General features: G+C 41.7%; 1 protein-coding gene across 1 annotated transcript in view; it reads left to right on the plus strand.

The window, feature by feature from the left end:
- The window catches only part of TRIM16 (tripartite motif containing 16), a 112,531-nt gene extending 94,642 nt beyond the window's left edge, over positions 1-17,889 (plus strand). The window contains exons 5-6 of the mRNA XM_085616799.1: positions 5,050-5,145; positions 16,649-17,889. Coding sequence (XP_085472925.1) covers positions 5,050-5,145; positions 16,649-17,517 — 965 coding nt within the window. The 3' untranslated portion in view covers positions 17,518-17,889. The remainder of the gene's footprint in view (positions 1-5,049; positions 5,146-16,648) is intronic.
- Positions 17,890-21,449: the final 3,560 nt, after the last annotated feature.

Genomic DNA, 21,449 nt, shown 5'->3' on the forward strand with positions numbered 1-21,449 from the left:
GTTTTCTGGGTTCATTTGGATAGAAGTAATGGCAGCGTTTACTGTATTGATTGGACGTGACACTCTTGGACACAATTGAACCAAATAGTTGCGATAGTCAGCAATCTTGGCTTTATCACTGGTTTTATAGTTCTGACTTATGAAAGAACCTTAACTTCCATTTTTACACCCTATACTTTTAGCATTGATGTGCTTTGCCTTTGGAATTAAAAGTTATTTCTGGTCACTCGTATGGTGCTGTTGAAATTGCATGTATTTAGGTTGATACTTGGCCTTTGTTGATGTCTAGTTTTTTAATGCCTCGAGGTGTTTGATTCATAATAAACATGTTGTGAATTCTAAGTCCGTCACCCAATAATATAGCTGCCAATTAGTCTCATGTCTTGAGCATCACTTTCAACTAGCCTTGGTTTTTAGCCAACAGTACTTTGGATTCGGGAACTTTTAAATAATAATAAGATTAATTGAATTATTTGTACTTTCTGCATATACAATTACTTCTTACTATTGTCATCATAAACTGAATCAGTCTCTGGGCCTTGATGTAGATATTATAATTATTTGGAAAAGTCACACAAGGTCTTTAAGAAAGAAAGCTTCGATACCAGAGTTACAGGAGCTTCTGCGCCATACAAATTAAATGTTCCCACTTTGTGATGTCGCTCCGTAAGTGGATTCAGAAACGTTAGTGTTCAAGGTAGTTGTTCCTGACTCTGAGTTGTAGTAGCTTCTCAGTGTTGTACCTGTTTTCTTTGTTCATTTTCCCTGCAAATCCATAAGATACAGTTGTCTTTGAAACACCGAATAAAGAAAATGAATGCGCCTGAATTGAGTGGAAATATTTTTTCCATTTCTGCATACAAACACTTCACGTGCTTCTTGTTACTTGCAAAAAAAAAAGAATCCTGACATTAAAGCTGGATTACTTGATTTCAATAGTGCCTGGAAAACTTCCTAAAGGCGAGCTCTAATACTAATTTTACTGGTCCTGATTCACATAATGAATAACGTTTGGCAAATGTTGATTCCCTTAATCCGGAAATTCCTATTTTGACTTTGTGATTCCACAGTATATATTTGTAAGGTTGCCAAACTCATTAGGATGTGAAGTAATGGCCAGAGTTGCTGATTTTGACTGTAGCTCTTTAAACTTTGCTCCTCGCTTAACCAAGCACTTTAGTACCTAAGGGCCAGATGTACTAAGAAACAGTGTTGCGATTCCCAAATTGCGAATCGTTGCGATTCGCAGTTGGGAAATTGCAAAACGGCATGCACAAAAGTACGTTGAACACTTTCTGCGATTCCCAGTGGGTCGCAAATGACCTACCTAATGTATATTATTGAGGGAGGTCGCAATTGGCGACCCATTAGGAATCACAAAAATCACAGGGATGGTGGCCTGCTGAGGTTAGCAGATTACCATGTCTGTGATTGCTTTTTAAACAAAGCAAACTTTTTTTTTGTAAAGCAGCTCATTTTCCTTAAAGGAAAATGGAAGTGTTAACAAAAAAAAAATGAAACTTTTTTTTTTTTTATAGTAGTCAGTGGACCGTGGGACCTCTGCCTGCTCTTAAAAAATGTTGGCGTCCACATTTACAAAGGGGAAGGGGTCCCTTGGAGAACCCTTCCAGTTTGCGAATGGGTTACCACCAACTTGAAGTTGGTGGTAACTACGAATGTTTGGCGACCGCATTCACGAATGCAAAACATTCTTACCTACTGCTGCGATTCGATATTAGGAAGGGACACCCTAAACACGCCCTTCCTAACACCGAATCACAAACCCTATTTGTGATTTGGTAATGGGATACGGAATCGCAAATAGGGTGTGGTGCATGCCAAATAGCATTATATAGCTCGCCCGCTGGGCCGTTTGCGAGTGATAAAATGCTTCTTACATCTGGCCCCAAAGTACTTAAGGAGTTCATAAGGAGAAAAAGTACAACCTCCCCTAAGAGCTCCTATACTTTCTGGTTGCCTTTGTTCTAAGATTGATAATCATTTCACTGTTTCTCTGTGTCTATGATATGTAGAAACTGCAGTGTGTGCAGATATTTTGAGTGCCGTTAATACTGCTGTTTTCACATTTCTCAACCTTAAAACTTCCTATCCTGTAAGCAATGCTCCAAAACCTTTCTCTAACACTCTCTGGAATGAGATAACATGACACCATATGCTATGTTTGCGGAAATTAACAATTGTGAAACGGAATAGGAAGATCTGCTGTGTCTGCAAACTCACCTCTAGACCACCTCCAAGTTTCAATAAGAATTATTGACAAGGTTAAAAGACTAAGGGCCATATGTAGGTAGCATCACATTTACCGATTCATAAATACCGAATTTTACCGATTCGGTATTTATGAATCGGTAAATGTGATGTAGGTAATAATTCGGTAAATTTTACCGAATCGGAAAAATTCGGTAATTATGAATCGGTATTTACCGATTCGGTAATGAGGCATACCTTCCCATTGATTCCTATGGGCCTGAAGGCCCATAGCAATCAATGGGAAGCCAGTCACCATTACCGATTCGGTAAATACCGATTCGGTAATGGGGGGAGCATATTCAAGGGTGGCAGGGTGTCGCATTGACACCCTGTTGCACCCCTGAATCTTGCATGTGTGCACATGTGGCGCACAACATGCCCTAAGGGCATGTATGTCTGCCACATGGCACTCTTAAATCTGCAAAATATTATATTTTGCAAGGTTTTCATTATTTATCACCAACCTGTATTTGGTGGTAAATAACGAATTCTTAATAATTATTTTCACTCTTTAGAGTGCCTCCTACATAGCATTTCTGGATTCGGTATTTACCGAATCGGTATTTTACCGATTTCTTAATTTCCGATTCGGTAAATACCGAATCCAGAAATCAGCCCCCTACATCGCAAATGCCTAAATACCGGTCGGTAACGGGATATTTACCGAATTTCGGCCGTTACCGACCGGTATTTGGCTTCCTATATGAGGCCCTAAGAGAGGATAAATTGCTTAAGTTGCTTCTCCACATCACTTCCCCCAAACCCCTGAAGAATAGCTATATACCCAGGGTAACGAAGGTCCTAGAACCTCACATCTTCCCATCTGACTCTACCCAATGTGATTCGAACCCTCACACTATGAAGATGGGAATCACCCTCCCTCGTCCCCGAGTATTTACGGACCCACCCAAAAATGTCAAGCTAAACAAAATACCTCCAATGTACCAACACCCTAGTGTTAAAACTGTCTGTTGAGTTGCAGACAGAAGAGTCTCATAAAAAGCCCCACCACCACTGTAGCTGCCAAAATGGAGGGTTCACGACGCCCCTGTTCCCAGCCAGGAACTTGAAGTTTTCCATGATGCTTTCTGCATAATGGACACAAGTGAGGGACGTTGACTCCTTGACCAAATTGTCCACATTCTTTGATACCCTAATACCCTCAATGCCTATGTAGACAAAGTACCCTAATTATTTGCATTCTGCTTGAAACATCGCTCTCAAATTGTAAAGCGCGCCAGTCATGACTCCCCTAGGTGCCTGCATGCTGCAAGGTCCTGAAACGCTTCATTCTTCCGCCACACGGTTCAGCGTATACATGAACGATGGAGGGAAACATTGAGCTGACCTGGCCTTGATCATTCACCAGTATGCTGGTGGTACTCAGCCCTGCCTGAGAGTCAGCAATGAAGTCAACATTATTTACCTGTTGACTGCCTCAGAAATCCAGAAATAGATCGCCAAATCATATCTTCTCCTCGCCTTCCTCTTGGCCTAGCATCTCACGGACGTTAAACTGCAGCTGGACCTTGACAATTCTCTTTACAGCTAAGTGGGCGACTTCTACTGTTGAGATACATCAAACGTTGAGTTGCAATGTAGTAATAGTGGTAGAATGTAGTTTACATGGTGCTAGAAGGTCCTGACACAGCTGGTGGGGTTGGAGTATGAGTCTTATGATTAGCAGGTTAGTATTCCAGTTAAAGGCAGGAGCTAGAAAGAAAGATAGTTTACCTGTAGCCAGGATAGCCCAGGCACTAGAATAAAGGTGGCTCCTATCAGTGAATGAGATAGCTGAAAAAGTGTCCCATGTGTGCAAACTGAGCAGTTTTAAACTTGTAGAAGACATGCTGTATTGGTGCTGCACATTTGTGTGCTGTGGTCATGTTCTTACATGATACGTTAACTATGTAGGTTTGTTAATGTTACCCATTGGGCTAGAATGTTTAAACATTTGTAGTCCCCTAAAACAACAACTGCAAATGCAGCCCACTTTCGTTTAGCGGTAAAAGACCCACAGCTTGTTTGTCTGGAAGTTAACCATTTTCTCATTGCCATAGTAGAGACCAGGCTATTGCAAATGTGGACATTGTGAAGTGAGAAAATCACTGTCTTCTGTGCAGTGTAACCCACAACACATCCGCTGCCTGTCCAGAGATTATTCTGTTCCTGCTTCACTAGGAAATTAAATTAGACATCACGACCAGCGTCTGTTGAACACTTTCTTTATGATACCTTGGTGTTACCTCTCAGAGGCGTGACAATAGTGCCGGTGAAAGAAGGAGTTGTAAGTGCTAAAATGTGGAATATATTTAAGTACGCAGCAAAGAAGCAGAAAATGTAGCAGACTCTATAATCAGTAAAGGGCGGAAAGAGTTGTGCGGTAGCCAACCTAAAACCGGCCTCTGGGACGGTGCTGCAAAGGGCTATTGGATTTATGTCGCAGCCGCATAATCCTAAATACGTTATTGTCTGTAGGAGCCCACAACCTCACAGTGCCTTACAAGCTTCACGATAAGCCGCACCTTTCTTTCCTTTCATCGTTTCACCTTCACCCTCGGGTTTTTGCCAGTTCACACAAATGCAGCGAGTAAGATAGCACTGTGTGCAGACACGTGAACTGAGCCTTGTACCAACGTGCTAATGTCGCCAAGAGTCTGAATGCAGTGCCTTGTAAACGTGGCTGACCTTGAGCGTCAAAAGCAAAATATAAGAAATGGAAAATGACTTGAGAGAAAATCATATACTTACCTCTATCTCATCTGTTCCCTTCTGCAGAGGAATGTGGGATAAAAACAATGGTGTCTGCGATCGTCCCGGCCAAGCATCGCATCTCAGCGCCGGAACCAAAGACCAGAAGTGATTTCCTGAAATGTAAGTACACCGCACGTGAAGAACGGACACAATATAACTTATGCTATATTTCAGAGATTTATAGTGTTAGTCTATTTAGATTTGTTGGCATGGTCGCTGTTAGGGTGTGTAGTAGTTGTCCCCTACCCTTGTCCACGCTGAGGTTTTTCTCGCCAGAATAAGCACGTCTCTTTGAGAGCTATTTGCTCAGTTGCTGTAAATCTGTCGTGTATGCAGGACAGACTTTTTCCTGATTGCGGGTAGTTCTACTTCTGTGCTCACTGCACCTCGATAATAATTCAGTCTCTATAATGTCAAGCAATGAAAAGGGCCTCTAAATTTGCAGTGTTTGGTATGTATAACATAATGACAATTAACAATATTTTGGCTATAGTTGTGGCACTCACTGTGAACAATTGATCCTGCCCCAAATTACCTATACATTCTTTTTTACATTTATGCATGGCATGGTCCCGTGGGCAATTACTTTTCAAAAGAAATTCATTCATTTGTTTGAAGTTACTCATAATTAATTTTGGACATTTTCGACCTTGTAGCATGCCCAAGGACGTTGACAACTGAGAGAAAAGTTTTAAGTGTCCAGAATCTTGTGGAGATGCAAATTGCTCTACTTATATGGCTTACCTCGCCGGGATTGCAGATCGTTTTGGTTTCGAAATAATCACATACGCAGATGACACCCAGCTGATGTTTACTTTCGGCCCTGATCTGACAGCATCTAAAAGGTTTTGCCCTCTGCATGTTAGCTATCTCCAATTGGATGAATAACAGCTATCTCCAATTGAACGCAGATAAGACTAAGTTCATGCTGTTTGGAAAAGCCCCCTCTATCTAGAACGACGATTGGCTGCCCCATCAACTGGGTCACACTCCCGTACCCAAACAAGCGGTGAAGAATCTTGGCATGAAAATAGATCAAGTCAAGAAAAGATCCCCTTTGGGCAGCTTAGTACACCAAGGCAAAAACACTCATGCGAACAAATATATCACCAGAACATAACACCACCACCATCAAAGGCCAAGTGCTCACAATTATAAAAATATTTCATTACAATTAACCAAACATATGGTCAAATACAGTAAATTATCATACAGTGTTTTAAGTTAAAAACATTTTGACATTTATTACACAAAATTAATTATCGGGAGAACCTGCAAGAAAAATAGTTTCTAATCATCAATGAAGGCCCATACATTAGATCAAGATCATTTGTTCAACATGTAATTTTTATACAGAAAGCTTGGACAATGAAAGTAACAAATGTCTCCACAATCTACCGTACTCCTTTGCACAGTTGCGTCGACGCGTTTCGGTGGGTTTCACTGCTTAAAACACCACCTTCCTCTGGACAGGAAATAATATTTCCCACATGGAATTTTGGATCTGTCTGGATATCATGAGACACCTCCGATTTTAACTGCAGGATATACTCCTTGCAAACTCGTATGTGAGGATTAATTAATCTCTCGCTTAGGCATAACTCTTAAATAGGAGGTTTATCCTTCCACCTTCCTACTCTTGGCACCGCAAGGATAAAAGTGAAGAAAAGCCCGCTCTACGACTCTTCAAGCACGTACTCGGCGTGTAGCTTCTTCAAAATGGGGTATTCAATTTGTTGGAATTTTAGTCATCTCTCTATATTCTTTCTTCAAGAGATATCCCTTAGTCAGGCAGTTTGCAGTGAGTCTTCTCAAAAATGATAAAGTCTCATAGGGGGTGATAAACGCCTCCGAAAACAAGAGCTCTCTTGATGACTAAAATTCTAAACAATACGTTTTGGGCCCTTCCGTGTTGCGGGCGCTTGGCACACCCACACAAGTGAGGTGGCATTTTTTATATGGAGACTAGGAGGATCGCTGGTAAGTAGGAAATTTGTGCCGGTCCGGTGATCCCACCACTTTCTCACACATAAATGTAAGGAAAATGTGATTCTTTTTTTAAGCTTAATTTGAGGTTTGTAGGGGATTCTAGGTAAGAACAATTTGGGGGCTCCACGAAAGCCACACCTCCCTGGACTCCCCCTGGTGTCTAGTATTCAGAAATGTCTGGGTTTGGTAGATTTCTGTAGATGGCCGCCGAGCCTGAGTTCAAAAACATTGGTGAGCCCCTTGCAAAAACCAGGTTGTTTTGTGATTGATAATTTTGATGCCTCACAATACGTTTTGTCCCCTTTCCTGTTGCAGGCACCTGGGCTACTCCCACAAGTGAGATAGTATTTTTATCAGGAGACCTGGGATATCACAACTTTCCCACACAGAAACGTGAGGAAAATGTGATTTTTGTTTAGCTAAATTTGAGGGTCGCAGGGAATTCTAGGTAAGAAAATGTTGGGAAATACATGCAAGCCATACCTCCTTGGACTCCCCCGGGTGTCTAGTTTGAAGAAATGTCTAGTTTTGGTAGGTTTCCCTAGATGGCCGCCGAGCCCTGGATAAAAATGTAGGTGAACCCCTTGCAAAACCAGGCCATTTTGTGATCGATAATTATGATGTGTCCATATTATGTTTTGGGCCCTTCCCTGTCATAGGCACTTGACCCACCCACACAAGTGAGGTAACATTTTTATCAGGAGATCTGGGGGAACCCTGGGTGGTAGGAAATGTGTAGTTTTCGTCTGATTCTGTATGAAAAAGGCACAGAAATGCAAGAAAATGTGTGATTGTAGTCACATTTTGAGGTTCGCAGGGCTTTGTGGGTAAGAGAACTTGATTGGATCCAAAAGAGACACACCACCCTGTACACCCCTGGGGTCTAGTTTATGAAAATGTCTACAGTTGGTAGATGTTCCCTACAGACAATGTACACCATGGCAGATAAGGACAGAAAAGACAAATATTATTTCACAACCATCTATTTCTCAAGTACACACACTTAGAGGCCTATTACGATCTTGGTTGGAAAGCCTCAAACCTTAGGTCAGAGGCTTTCCGACCAACAATGTCGGTTTAAATTCCGACCGCCTAATTACAATATAGGTGGTCAATATTGAAGCCAGCCGATCATTCCAGCTGGATTCCGACAGGCTCAAGGAGCTTGTCGGCCAGTCAGAGGCCGGCCCATAATCCCAATTGACGGCATTTTTGCCCTTGGCATTACGATGCTCGCTTTCATCAGGCTTTCCATGCCGGAATTTCCGACATGGAAAGCCTATCAGAAAGCGAGTTTGGAGGCCCCTAGCAGGGCCTTTTTCTGTTTGAAGCCTTTGGTTGGGGCCGAGGGGTCACCTGTGGTGCCTCCTTGTCCATCCCTGCAATGCGTGGCAGACATCTCACCTGTGCAGGGATGAACATAATCTCCCTATTCTCATTGGGATCTTGTGCTACGGCTGGTTTACGGCCTTGCATAAGCTCCCATTGAGAAATGGGGAGTATGGGCCTGCACCATGTGCGGTTGCATGGTAATTCTGCGGTCGGGACTACCTACCTGAGGTCTGTCAGTCCCGATTCCACGATGATGTCAGTCAGAGGCAACTTCGACCGACATCATAATTGGGCCCATTTAGATTTGGCACGAGGGTAAAAGGTTCCAAATGTAAATTTTATTAACTAGAGATTTCCCAAAAAGTAAATACACTGTTACTAATTGAAAGGTAAAAAAACAGAACCAATGACTCACAGCTTGTAAGCTGTAAAGCCGGGTCAAGGCACCAACCATTCTACAGGCCATTCACATACCTTTCATTCATGACAAACACAAGACCATTCTCACCCCCAGCTGTGGGCCCAGCACAATAACACTCACACCAACAGACAGTGCCAGTGAAGGGCCCATCAGTTTCATATGCCCACACGACTGACACAGCAATCACAACGGCTGGCGGCCAGTGGAGTGTGTGGACTGGCGTTTGGCTGGCAGTGTGTGTGTAGTGATCAGCAGCAAGTCACTACTCACACACTGCCATCCAAATACGAGCGCACACACACCTCCAGCCAAGCGTCAGTCCACACACTCCATTGGCCGCCAGACGTTGTGATTGCTGCGCCCAGCCAAACACCAGTCCACGCACACCACCAACCAAACGCCAGTTCACGCACACTGCCAGCCATATGCCAGTCCACACACACCGCCAGCCAACCACCAGTCCACGCACACCACCAGCCAAGGGCCAGTCCACGCACATCATCATCACATTTCTTTTATAACAGAAATGAAAACGCAAACTGATTGGAAGTAGATGCAACACTATAACTGCAAACACAACATTAATTACATCACACTAATGTCAACTGTGAAATCTGAACAAAACTTATAAAATGATAGAGATCAGTCAGTTTACTTTTACGCTTATGGTGTTCCCTATATCTCCATTGTGTGTGGTACAATTTAAAACATGTGGGCAAACACAGCCTAGGTTTAGAAGTACACGCGGGGAAGTACATACCACTCACTTCTGCACACCTCTTTGGATATAGACTCTACATCTCCTATAGGGAAAGTGTTTTTTGGACGTGGGAGGAATATGATCACTAAAGTGGCGATCATTCAATCTAGTCACATCCTCCACTACTCCAACTGTAGGAACACTTGCCTGTTCCACTACAACAAGGCTGCCTATCACAGACTGCTGAAACTGAACAAATGTCACCTTTGCCTCTTGAGAACAATCCTTGAATACAACAAAAGCATCGGAGGGTGCTAAATGGAATACATAGCTAGCCAACTTCTATACCAAATGTAATCCTTACGATCAGCACTGTAAGATTTCAACCTCTGATCTACTCTATCTACTCCACTCTTGTGCTTATTGCAGTCTAAAATGCACATACGTTTTGGCACACTTCATCAGCCTGAGCATAACAGTCATAGGTGTAGTACCTTCACCATGAATGGTAGTCAGCATGTACATATCTCTCCTGTCTGAACATTTTACAGCAAGAAGTTCATCACTGCGCAAGGCACTGCACTGTCCCCTCTGAAGTGTTTTTTACAAACAAGCTGTTTGGGGTAACCTTTACAGTTAGAGCGAATTGTGCCACAAGCAACAGTGTCTACTTTGAACAAATCCTTGAACAACTGCACACCAGTGTAGAAGTTATGTACGTATTAATTATGTCCTTTATTAAAAAATCCTCTTCTCAACTTCCCACATAATTTTCTCACTAACTCCAAAAGTGGAGGAACAACCAGGGAAGTCAATAGTGGAATCCCTACCAGTGTACACCCTGAAATTATAAGGATATCAAGTACTGCTCTCAAACAGCGTATATATCTTAATTCCATAATGTGCCCTCTTGTAAGGAACGTACTGTCTAAATACCAAACTGCCGTTGTACAGGACCAAAGACTCGTCTCCAGCTATTTCTTTCCCTTGGACATAGGTGTCTGAAAATCAATCAACAAAGTGATCAAGGACAGGCTAAATTTTAAAAAGACCGTCACAATCAGGGTGATCTCGTAGCAATGCTACAGCATTATCAATAAAATGCAGCATCTGAAGCAAATTCAGATCATGACTTACGGTTGCAGAAAATAGCCATTGTCATCAAGGGACTAGTAGACCAATATGAAGACTGTGATGACTTCCTTATCAAGCCCATCGAAAAAGTGAAACCCAAGAACTTCTTCAATTTATCCAGATTTGTAGGAGTCCACCAGGGAGGTCTAGAGTGGGGCTTAAGTCTGGCATTCCTGTACCTCATAAACTGTTCTGCATACAAATTAGTCTGATCAACAATCTCATCCAATGCTACATCATCGATAAACAACTGGAAGAACTTTATAGGCAAAAAAGTTATCAGTATTCCCTCTACACCCTGCAACACCACTAAAGGCAGGCAATGCCGGCTGCACCATATTTGGGGCAACCCAGAGTTCAGCTCTTCTAATGGGAAGCCTTTCAGCCCCAGGCTACAATCCAGATGCCTCTTGCTGCACTATCAGCACATCAGTGTCCTCCTCTAAAAGAGGCACTTCCTCCACACTGAGAGTGTCTTCATCATCAGATGATTCCTATCGGACAGAAAATTCACTGCCAGAATCATGAACTTCCTCCTCTGCCTCAGATGCAGAGTCAGTCTCATAATAATGGTTAGAGGACGATTCGAAAACCACACTAACAACCTGCTGAGTGGTAATCCTCTGGTTAGCCGTAATCCTTACTAACAAAAGTAACTGGACAAATAAAAACAGTTTTATGCAAGAAGGGGATGAGGCAAAAAACTACCACACCTCCCACTTTGGTGGGAAGAGTTATCAAACAGTAAAAATGGTGCACAGAACCAGAAGATCAGCCCTTTTCACCTTCCAATAGAGAAAAAAACACTCCTTAAACATTAATCAACCAAAATGGTTCAGCACCACAATTCTACATTGTATATCACTTGTTGTTCATGAGGGTTCAACACACGTGTTAAACAAATCCAAACACACAGTACATATTTTCAAATTCCATCAAATTGTTTTTGTAGAAAATTCTTTATTCATATTCTTCTTCTTTTATTGTTTACCTTAAAAAACAGTAGCTACTGCTTTTTAAGCAAAACAATAAAAGAAGAATATGAAGCTCCCGGGTCCACTGGTTTGTGCAAAGCATAAATGTGGCATCTCCAGTCACCCACTTAAGACTTTATGCTTCCATCATGTTGATATAACTACAGGTTTATAGCTTACAATATATTAGTCTCTCTTTCGGGTCACCAAGTCCACCAACATTGTCCATGTTTCTACCTGCTGCAACCTCACTGTCTCTAAATCCCCTCCTCTGTCTTTGCCTGGTGATACAGTTATGTATTGAAAATAGAGAAGGGGATTTGGATGTGTGTAGATGTGTTTGGAGAGAGTGATGGGAACCAGCTATTTTAACCATTTACCTGCAGTCACTAGCTCTGCCTTTGCTCTTGCACTGTAATAACATTATAGAAGATAGCTAAATAGGCATTTAAGATCATGCATATGTATTGATTATACACAAATACCACCAGACTAGCTTGATGTGTCAGATACCCTGCCTACTATAACAATGTAGACCACACTTAGTGCAATATTGTAACACCTAGTGGACAGTCAGCAGATTGGCTGGGGAATCAGCCCATGGCTTCCGCCACTCAAGCAGAGCACCATCCACTTCACATGTCTAGCTGTGACTTTCTCTGTAATGGGAATATAGCTCTCAAAGAGGGAATTTCTTTTCTCAGTACATAACACAGAAGGCCTTTCTCCCCCTGTGTGAGGACCATTCCACAATTCTCTTGCCTATATCTACCATGCTCGGTACAGAGAAAATGAGGGATTAAAAACCTGCCCTGATTTTTTGTGGGATGACCATCATTCTGACTTTGGTGGCCCATTGGCCGATGGGCAGCCAGGTCAGAGGTTTACACCAGCAGAGCCAGTGGAGGCTCCACTGATGAAAACAGTGCCTTCCCACCCACTGTAATCGGCCGGGAGAAGAGTGAGTTTGGTGGGGCGGAAGCACCACAGTTACCTCTGCCAAACTCTAAATAAAACCCTTAGTTTTACGTGTCTTTGCTCCTGGTGCCATACTACCAGAATGCTGTATATATTAATACAGGAAACTGCAGAAATGATGTGGTAATCATCAAAGCATAGTTCTTTATAGAATAAGACAGGGCAGAGGTTTTTTAACCATACTGGTTGATGGTAAGGGAAAAGAAATAGGGCTGCAATGCTTCCAACTTTGTATGGACAAAATATACAATTTTACAATTAGCAAAACACAAACACCCAGGATGCCCATTTCTGTTGTAATCAATCTATCAATCAAACTTGCATGTACATGCACACATGACAGCCTTTGAAAGCATTAAAAATTGTCAACAAAGCATACATTGCAAATTGTCTCTGACTTCTACTAAGACCACTTTACCTTCAAATTCTAGTTCTCAGTCATCCAAATTTTCATTGGCTCTTTATCAGGTAGTCTCTAGTCTAGCCAATTTGCCATGTGTCAAAGTGACTGTTTCCATCTTCCAAGTTGTTTGTGACAATTTGGCTTCTTTTTTTCTATGAAAAGATTAAGGCCATTCATGACTCTGTTGCCCAGCTTCTGGTTTCATCCACCCTCAGTCAGCACGATTACAAGCCTTCACTCTTTTTTGTCACTTTCACAGCTCTTCTAATGATTAAGGAAGAGGAGGAAGTTTCTTCCATTCTTCCATCCCTAAATTAGGACTCCTGAATTGTGTATGTCCAGTCAAGGCTCTAAATCTGCAGTTGTACACCTACTTTTACCTTTATCCTTAACACCTGTTTTCATCTGGCACTGCCCCTAGTGGATGGAAAACACATTTGAAAGAAGTCAAAATTTGAAACAAGGTCGATGCTAACTATAGACATAGACACTCGGGCTCATCAGCTTTCTAACCAGACGAGTTTAGCTTGATTTAGGCACTGTAACTACCTTTGTTGCTGTATTTAAATGATTTCTGAAAAGATTACAATGATGCTATTTCCACCTGCCTCTTCCTAATATTGCAGTTGTGCCGTTCAAATGAGTATCTTGAAGAAAAATCTTTGTCTTATTCTGTGCCACTTGAAAGCTTGTGTTGATAATTCTCCCATATTATGAACTACGCCAGTGCTTGCTATGTTGACCTTCCCAAGTCAGATGTTTAGATTCGACATTCATAATATGACTTGTCATGAATTTCAGCAATAAGTACCACGAGGCCCTAAGACCATAAGATTCTCTGGTTGCCAGTTTCTCAAAGGATCCATTATACAATGCTCTGCTTTGGCCACAGAGCCAGTTATAAAACAGGCCTCATGCTGCTTTTGGGTTTTCTTCCAGGTGTAAGTGATCCCTGCATGTATAGGTTTTTAGTATATTTAGTGGGTGCATCCAGGCACTAGATGCCGGGCCGGTGGGCATTTTAGAAGAAATCAAGATGAAATGATGGATTGTGACTTTTGCCCTTGTGTGATGGAGCACTATCACCTGAGGATAGCTTAGGTATCATATGTGATTCCATTCAGATCTCAGAACCAGTAGTATTTAAAAACAGACTTTGAAATAGCTCACCATCGGGCCTAATATATATGTCCTTAACTTAACTGGCAAAAAAATTGATGGATTTTTGGACAATTAAGGTAAAAAGGGTTAGAACAATTCATGTCAGTGATTTAGTTCCTGTTTATATTTCACTTTCTACTTAATCTTACATTCCCTAAGACCGTTACGTAGTTTCAGGATGTGTTTCTGGTTTTTTTTCTTTCGTTTATCATATTAGTCTTGTATAGTGCATACTCTAAACTAAGTCGCCTCCAGGCATTTTTAACAGGCCACAAATAAGAACTCTAGAATTGAGACTGAAGGCAGTGCAAGTTTCTCGCAGTGTCTGTCAGTGCATCAAATATTCCAGTTATAATTGTGATTATGTGCAAATGTGTGTGAAGGAAGTACACAGTTCTCAAAATATCAACAAGACAAAAGTTTTTTAAAAAATGAAATGCATTGCTTACAGGTGAGTGGATGAGTTGTGTGTTTGGGGTTGGTGAATTAATGGAAATGCAAAGAAATGCATTCAGGAGCAAGTGAAGAGAGGGTGCTGAAGAGGAAAAAGATGAGGTTAAAGGTAAGCAGATGGGCCCGATGTGAAGAGAAAAAGGGATCACATGTATAACATAAAGTTAACATAACAGGAGTGATTGAGATCCTCTGAAGACCACTACCACTTCCACAGACCTCAATAATATTTAATCCACAGTCTTCCATTTGAAAAGTGAAGCATTTTCGATTAATAACAAAATTATTGGTATTACCCATTTATCTTAAACAGCTAACAACCATTGTCAAAGGTAATAGTCCTGGCTGAATTTAGGTGGATGCAATATCAGAAAGCTTAAAGGAGAACCAAAAAACCAGTCAGCTGGCACACTATGGGAAAAACAAAAATTAGTTTACTTGTTCTTTACATAGGCTTCAATCCTTTGAGAGTCTTCCTCAACCCTCACTTTAAGCTCTGATAAAAGATATGGTCATCCGTCTCAAAGGAACTTGGGAGAAATTCATAACAAATGTTGTATTTTATAATGCACAAAACAAAAGTTATTATTATTTTAGTGGATTTAACACGTTATGTGCTGGAAGCTTCAAAACACATGATTGTTGATATAATGCAGTTATCATAACATATGATTTTAAGAGGCACTATTTCTGTTTCTGTTGGAGTGACCTCTGCAGGGCAGAATAATTAATAAGAGGTAATATTGCCATCTGATTTGTCCTTGCTTATTCAATCTCAGGAGGAATTAAAGATATATTATAAATCATAGCCAAGATTTGCCAGCCACACATTCAAAAATCAGGTCCATTAACCCACTAAGGTCAATATTCTGAGACCTATATGTGTGTGTGCGGCCTCAAACAAGCATATGTTGCAATGTCCCGATGGTCAGACTGAAAATGTATCTTTAGTCAACAGTGAGACAGGAACGCCACCGAAGATGGAATTAAAATTATTTCATGAACTCATTGTTTTACACCCGAGGAATGTTCAGAGAAATGGCAAAAAAAGGTTGCCAGCTTGAAATAACCTTGTGAGAACTGGTTCCACGTTTAAAAGAACACTTTAGTAACCCATATCCGGTTTGACTAATATGTTTAAAATGCACAATTTATCACCCTATGTTCTTGTATTGGCTCTAAGGAAGTTCCATCCCATTGTTTGAAGTGTTAGCTCCACTTCCATTGGTTAACTTCTTAACCTTCTCCTCTTCATGAAGTTCGGGTCTCGCTGCACCCCTAGGTGGAACTCGGCTCACCTGTACGGGCCAGCTGCCTTTGAGCCCTTTTAATTCGGAGTTTTTGTTTCGGTGAATGTGAAACATCATTGGATATGTCACAGCCCGTATATTGGCCAATGAAGGACAGCATGAAGCACATTGGACTCCGTTCTTCACAGTGGCATTGTCGTGAGTTGAGGGCGTTTATTCACGTGCACGAGTCATCGCAGACGGGAACCCGATGCCACACTCCTTCCAGTACAGTATGTAGGTCACGCCTTAGTTTCTCTCTCATTAGAGAATGAGCAATCCTCTGAGGTGTGGCTCCTCACTGTGGATACAGTTACTGCTGTGCAGCATTAGTGATACTCGGAAGCGGTGTGAACTATAAATAATATATCATTTCAATTGTTATTGTAGGTTTAATTGATGACCGTGTTGCTGAAGAAATAAAGCATATATGATCACATTTCCGTTCACACGCCATTCACATTTGCTTTACCGGCTGAACCAGATGTAATTGGTGTCAACTTGAAGGAAGCCAGATGTGTTCACCTATTTGTATTTCTTGTGAATTACCATAATTTAACCAACACACACCCTGCGCTCGCCTGTAAACTGCACCAGAAAAGACCATAATGATACAGCCCTGGGCTTATTATTACGAATGTGGGTTTATATTACTTGATTAGTGCAAGATTACGTGTGAAGAATTACTCTAAATCTATTCCTTCTTTCTTTTTTCATTACTCGTGTCCTGTCTTTAATGAACTTTGACTTCATGGTCGCATGACAAAAAGATTTTTTTTTCTTTCTCAGATTATTCCTCGTTGACCCTGGATCCAAACACAGCCCACCGGTATCTCCGGCTTTTGGACGACAATCGAAAAGTAACCAACTCCTCTCCCTGGCAGCATCCTTACCCTGATCACCCAGACCGCTTTGAAAACTGGCGCCAAGTGCTGTGTGCTGAAAGTATGTATATGGGACGCCATTACTTCGAGGTAGAGCTGAAAGGGGAGAACACACATGTTGGCATGACCTACAAATGCATTGACCGGAAGGGATCCGAGTCAAACAGCACCATCACTGGAAACAACTTCTCCTGGACTTTAAAATGGAATGGAAAAGAATTCTCTGCTTGGCACGGTGATGTGGAAACCCTACTGAAGTCTGCAAAGTACAGCAGAGTTGGAGTTTACCTGAACTATCAAAGAGGGACTTTGTCTTTTTATGGAGTTACCAGCAGTATGAATCTGTTACACAAGTTTGAAAGTGAATTTACTGAGCCCCTCTATCCTGCCTTTTGGTTACCAAAAAAGGAAAATTCAGTCACCATTATTGGGCCAGAAGAAGGCCCTGGAAAGAGCCCGTTACCTTCCCCAGTATCTCTGGTTTCCTCAACAGAAACCATTACTACAATCACTACCTCTGCAGTGGCAGATGCTCCATCATCGAGTGCAATTCTCGATCCAAAAACTGAAATATTGGTCAATACATCGATCCGCGCTGTTAGAGTTGAGACAACAACTATTCATGGGTCAAATGTTAGCATTCCTCCCTCTTCCTCTAAGCAGTCGAGTCCAGTTCTTGAGCCTTCCAGTTTTATATCTAATGTCCCTTTGTCAACAGCAGTTAATGCCCTTCCAGCTGACGGCCCTGCTGCTGCAACCATTGCCACTGTTTAGTCGACACCGTACCGTGTTACAATACCTTTATCCAGTAACCCTGTTAGCAGTTCTCTCATTTAGATGGCTTGCCAAAGATGTTGACTTGGCACATGTGTCATAGCAATAATTAGATGCAGCATTCTTTGAGGCCAACCTCTTATGGAGGAGGAGGGCCCATAGGATCTGTAGTACTACTTTGAATCAAAAACATGTATATTAATAATTTTTTGTACTGCACACATTCCTTATGCATCTGTAATTATATGTTCAATACAGTAGAAATGTGTCCTGACTTTGCTGGTATATTGCCACTGGTAGGTGTAAGTTATATTTTGCTCAGCCATTATACAGTGCTCCAGTGCCAATAAAAACGTCTTAATGCAGATTTCACACCATAACTGCTTTTGTTAGAGCCTATAAGGGAAGTTTAACATTATTTCTAAAACATTATGGTATTTTATGTTCTTGTCTTATCTTCTCAGATAAGCAGTTAGTTTATTCTACAGGATGGCTTTTTTTTTTTTAATAAGGTCTGTTTTTATTTTCTACGAACAAAGTAGAACAGAGGTCCGGAATGACATGGATGGCTTTTTATACAGCAAATACAGCAATACAACTCAAGTTCAAAGTTCAAATACACTTTATTCGGATACCATCGTATCCATAAAAGCACATAACAACAACAAACGGATAAAAACGTGCAGATTAAAAAGTCATAATAAATCATTTAAACCATAACAGCATACAATGTACAATAATATTATAATTCATTCATAAAAGACCTAAAGCCTAGGAATTGGACATCGTTAATCGTGCTCAAGCAGCAATTCTCAAAAAAGTGCCAGTGCGGAAAACCAACTCTTCATCGTCTAGAGTAAGTAATTTTAAATAGGTAAGTTCCAGACTGATGGGTATGTGTTTTTTAAAATAAGGAGTTAAGAACCACTTAATATATTTTAAACAATATTTGCAGAAGAACCGAAAGAGCTGGATAAATTGTCCACTCTGACCATCGCACGGGCATGGAATGTGATCGAGGTCATGGTGGTAACCAAGAGGGAAACATAGTACAAATTTGATGGTACCAGCCCTTAAGCGAAACAGAAGGCTCCTCTCCCAGTGGCTCATTGGCAGTCTGATATAATTAGCCAACTGGTGTACACAATCCGCAATGGCCATGTAGCTCTGGACAAGAGGTTTATTGTATTCCTTCTCATATCTTTCAGTTCTATATGATAAGTAAAGTGCCCTCCTTAGCTCGCCTTTATTTGCGGCCATCGCTGTACTAGGGTCTGTGTAAAAGCTTTCCCTATTGACACTACAAAGGCTCTGGTGCACCCCTGACAGCCATCGTATGTCTTTACCTTCTGCACATGCCATTCAGTCACTAATAATCTCTCTCGTCAGGGATGCTGCCGGGTTCTTCCAGACTGTTAACCAAAAGAGGGCAGGATGCGCTCTAGTAAAATCTTCAATAAAATGTAAATTAAGTTCGTTATGGCAAATATATTGAGGTGTAGAGATTGGGATGCCTAGTACTTTCCTCCGAAATCTATTTTCTTCCTGTTGGATACTGGTACTATTGGCAAAGCCCCAAATCTCAGTGCCGTATGTGGCAGTCGGCACACATTGAGACTTAAAAATTTATAAAATGGCTAACATGGCACCTGTTCTCTTTGGGCGAGGAAGGCTAAGAGTCGAGTTGGTGGCCTTTGAGAACTTGCTTTTGGCGTGAGCCATATGCTCACACCAGGAGCCGTTCGCAGCAAAGACCACCCCAAGATATGGAAGAACTAGTACTCATCAGCTTCAGATTATTCACAAGTATAGTATTAAGTTGACTCTTCCTTGGGCCACACAACATTACAAAAGACTTTTCAAAATTAGTGCGTAAACCCAGGCTGTCCATATAACTAACAAAACCATGTACTAACCTGCGTAGGGAGTTCGGGGTGCAGCCCATAAGGACCGCATCGTCCGCATAGAGGAGTACGGGGAGAGGCCTCCGATTGATTTTTGGAACATCTTGGTTTAAGGTTTTTAAGGATTTGTTCAGTCCATTGATGTAGATTATAAAAAGGAGAGGGGCTAAGACGCAGCCCAGTCTGACCCCCCTGCCTACTTCAATGGCTTCCGAAACCTCACCCCCACACCCAATTCTCACCCGCGCTTTGAGATCTTTGTGCAGATGTGCCAGAAAGTACACCAAAGGATTGTCCAATCCATAGGCCAGCAGGATAGACCAGAGCTTTGACCTATTAAGAAGGTCAAAAGCTGAGGTCAAATCCATGAAGGCCAAATAGACCGGAGAAGCACGTGCAATGGTGTAGTTCCCCATGATTAAGTTGAGGTTAAGGCATTGTTGAATGGTGCCCACCTTACTACGAAAGTCTAGTTGACAGGGATCTAGAATTTCATTTTCCTCACACCATTCTAAAATCTTATTGTATAGGAATCTACCTAAAATGTTTAGGGTATTATCAATTAGGGAGATAGGCCTATAACAATTAGGTTGGGAACGATCCCCTTTTTTAAAAATCGGAACGATAATACTTGTGGACCAGGAGCTGGGTAATGGGGTGTATGGTAAATTGTTAAAAACATTTAGGAGTAAGGGGGCCCAAAAGTCCGGCTTGTGTTTGATAAGGTTGCTGGGTAGACCATCTGGTCCTGGGGCTTTAGTGCCCAAACTCTGGTGAATCGCTTCTTCCACCTCAGGTAGGGTCATCTGTATCCTTGTTAATGGCTCCAGCACAAGGTGTTCAGCCTCCTGTGTTGGTGCAGCATACATTTCTGTAAAGTGCTTTTGCCAGGACGCACTCGCTATGGCACAGCTTATCGGAGTGAGGAGCTGACCCATGGACCACAAGTCCCTCGCGGCTGCCCAAAATGTGTCCCCCATTTTAGTATTTGCTGCTACCTCTAGAGCCTCCCACCGATTTTTTAGAATCTCCCCTTTCCGATTAAAAATCGTGGTTTTATACCTCCGCCTCGCCAATTTTACTTCAAGGGGGCATCAAGGGTCAGGTAATTAGGCTCCCCGGAGTTGTTTGTTAGCCTCCGAGCACTCGTGATCGAACCATCTCGGATCTCGCTTCATTCAGGATGTCGGTTTTGACAGGAGCGTTTTTAATGCTGAGCAAAGTTTGTCAAAGTCATAGACAACTTCAGGTAGCTGATATTGAGTTGATAAACACGAATTTATAAGGGGCATATTTCCCTTAACCATCTTCTGGAAAAGGTCATTATTATCTACACCCCTCCATATTAGCCTCAAATTGTCAGAGGAGGGTGTTAAATTCCTAGCACCGCATTCTGAATTAAACATAGGCCGCGGTGCTAGGCTCAGTCCTATTCTGATAGGATTATGATCCCCTTGGCTCATAGGGATAACTTCAGCTTCCATAAGGTGGTCAGCAAGGTGGGGGATATGAAGAAAAAAATGTATGGTGGAGGAACACCCTTTTACCTGAAATGTTGGCACAGGGGGATTAATAGCACGATTTTCATTTACAATGTCCATCACATTAGTGAGATTATGCATACTCAAAAAAGTGACCAGCTCAACACCCCTACGACAAGTAGCACTGGGGTTATGGAGACCAGAGCTATCTAATTTATCTATAGGTTTTGCATTAAAATCACCTCCCAGAAGAATACCAGTAGTTTTTAACTGATTCTTGCTGGGAGTCAAGATGGGAGATAAAGTCAAAAAGTTTAATAAAATTTCTATTGGAGATAGTGATAAAATCGTTATTATAGAAATTAACCAGATACAAAGAAACTCTTCTTTTATATAACAAAACTTGAAAATTACGACTATTAGTGGGCAGAACCTTAATACTGCCACCTGCAGCAATATTAATTCCAATAAATTAGCCCCCCGAGGGGTGACCAGATTCAGAACTACGAGCTAAGACATTATAACAATGAAACCCATTTAGGTGTTG

This window comes from Triturus cristatus, chromosome 7, assembly GCF_964204655.1.
Source record: "Triturus cristatus chromosome 7, aTriCri1.1, whole genome shotgun sequence".
In the NCBI taxonomy this organism is placed as follows: domain Eukaryota; kingdom Metazoa; phylum Chordata; class Amphibia; order Caudata; family Salamandridae; genus Triturus; species Triturus cristatus.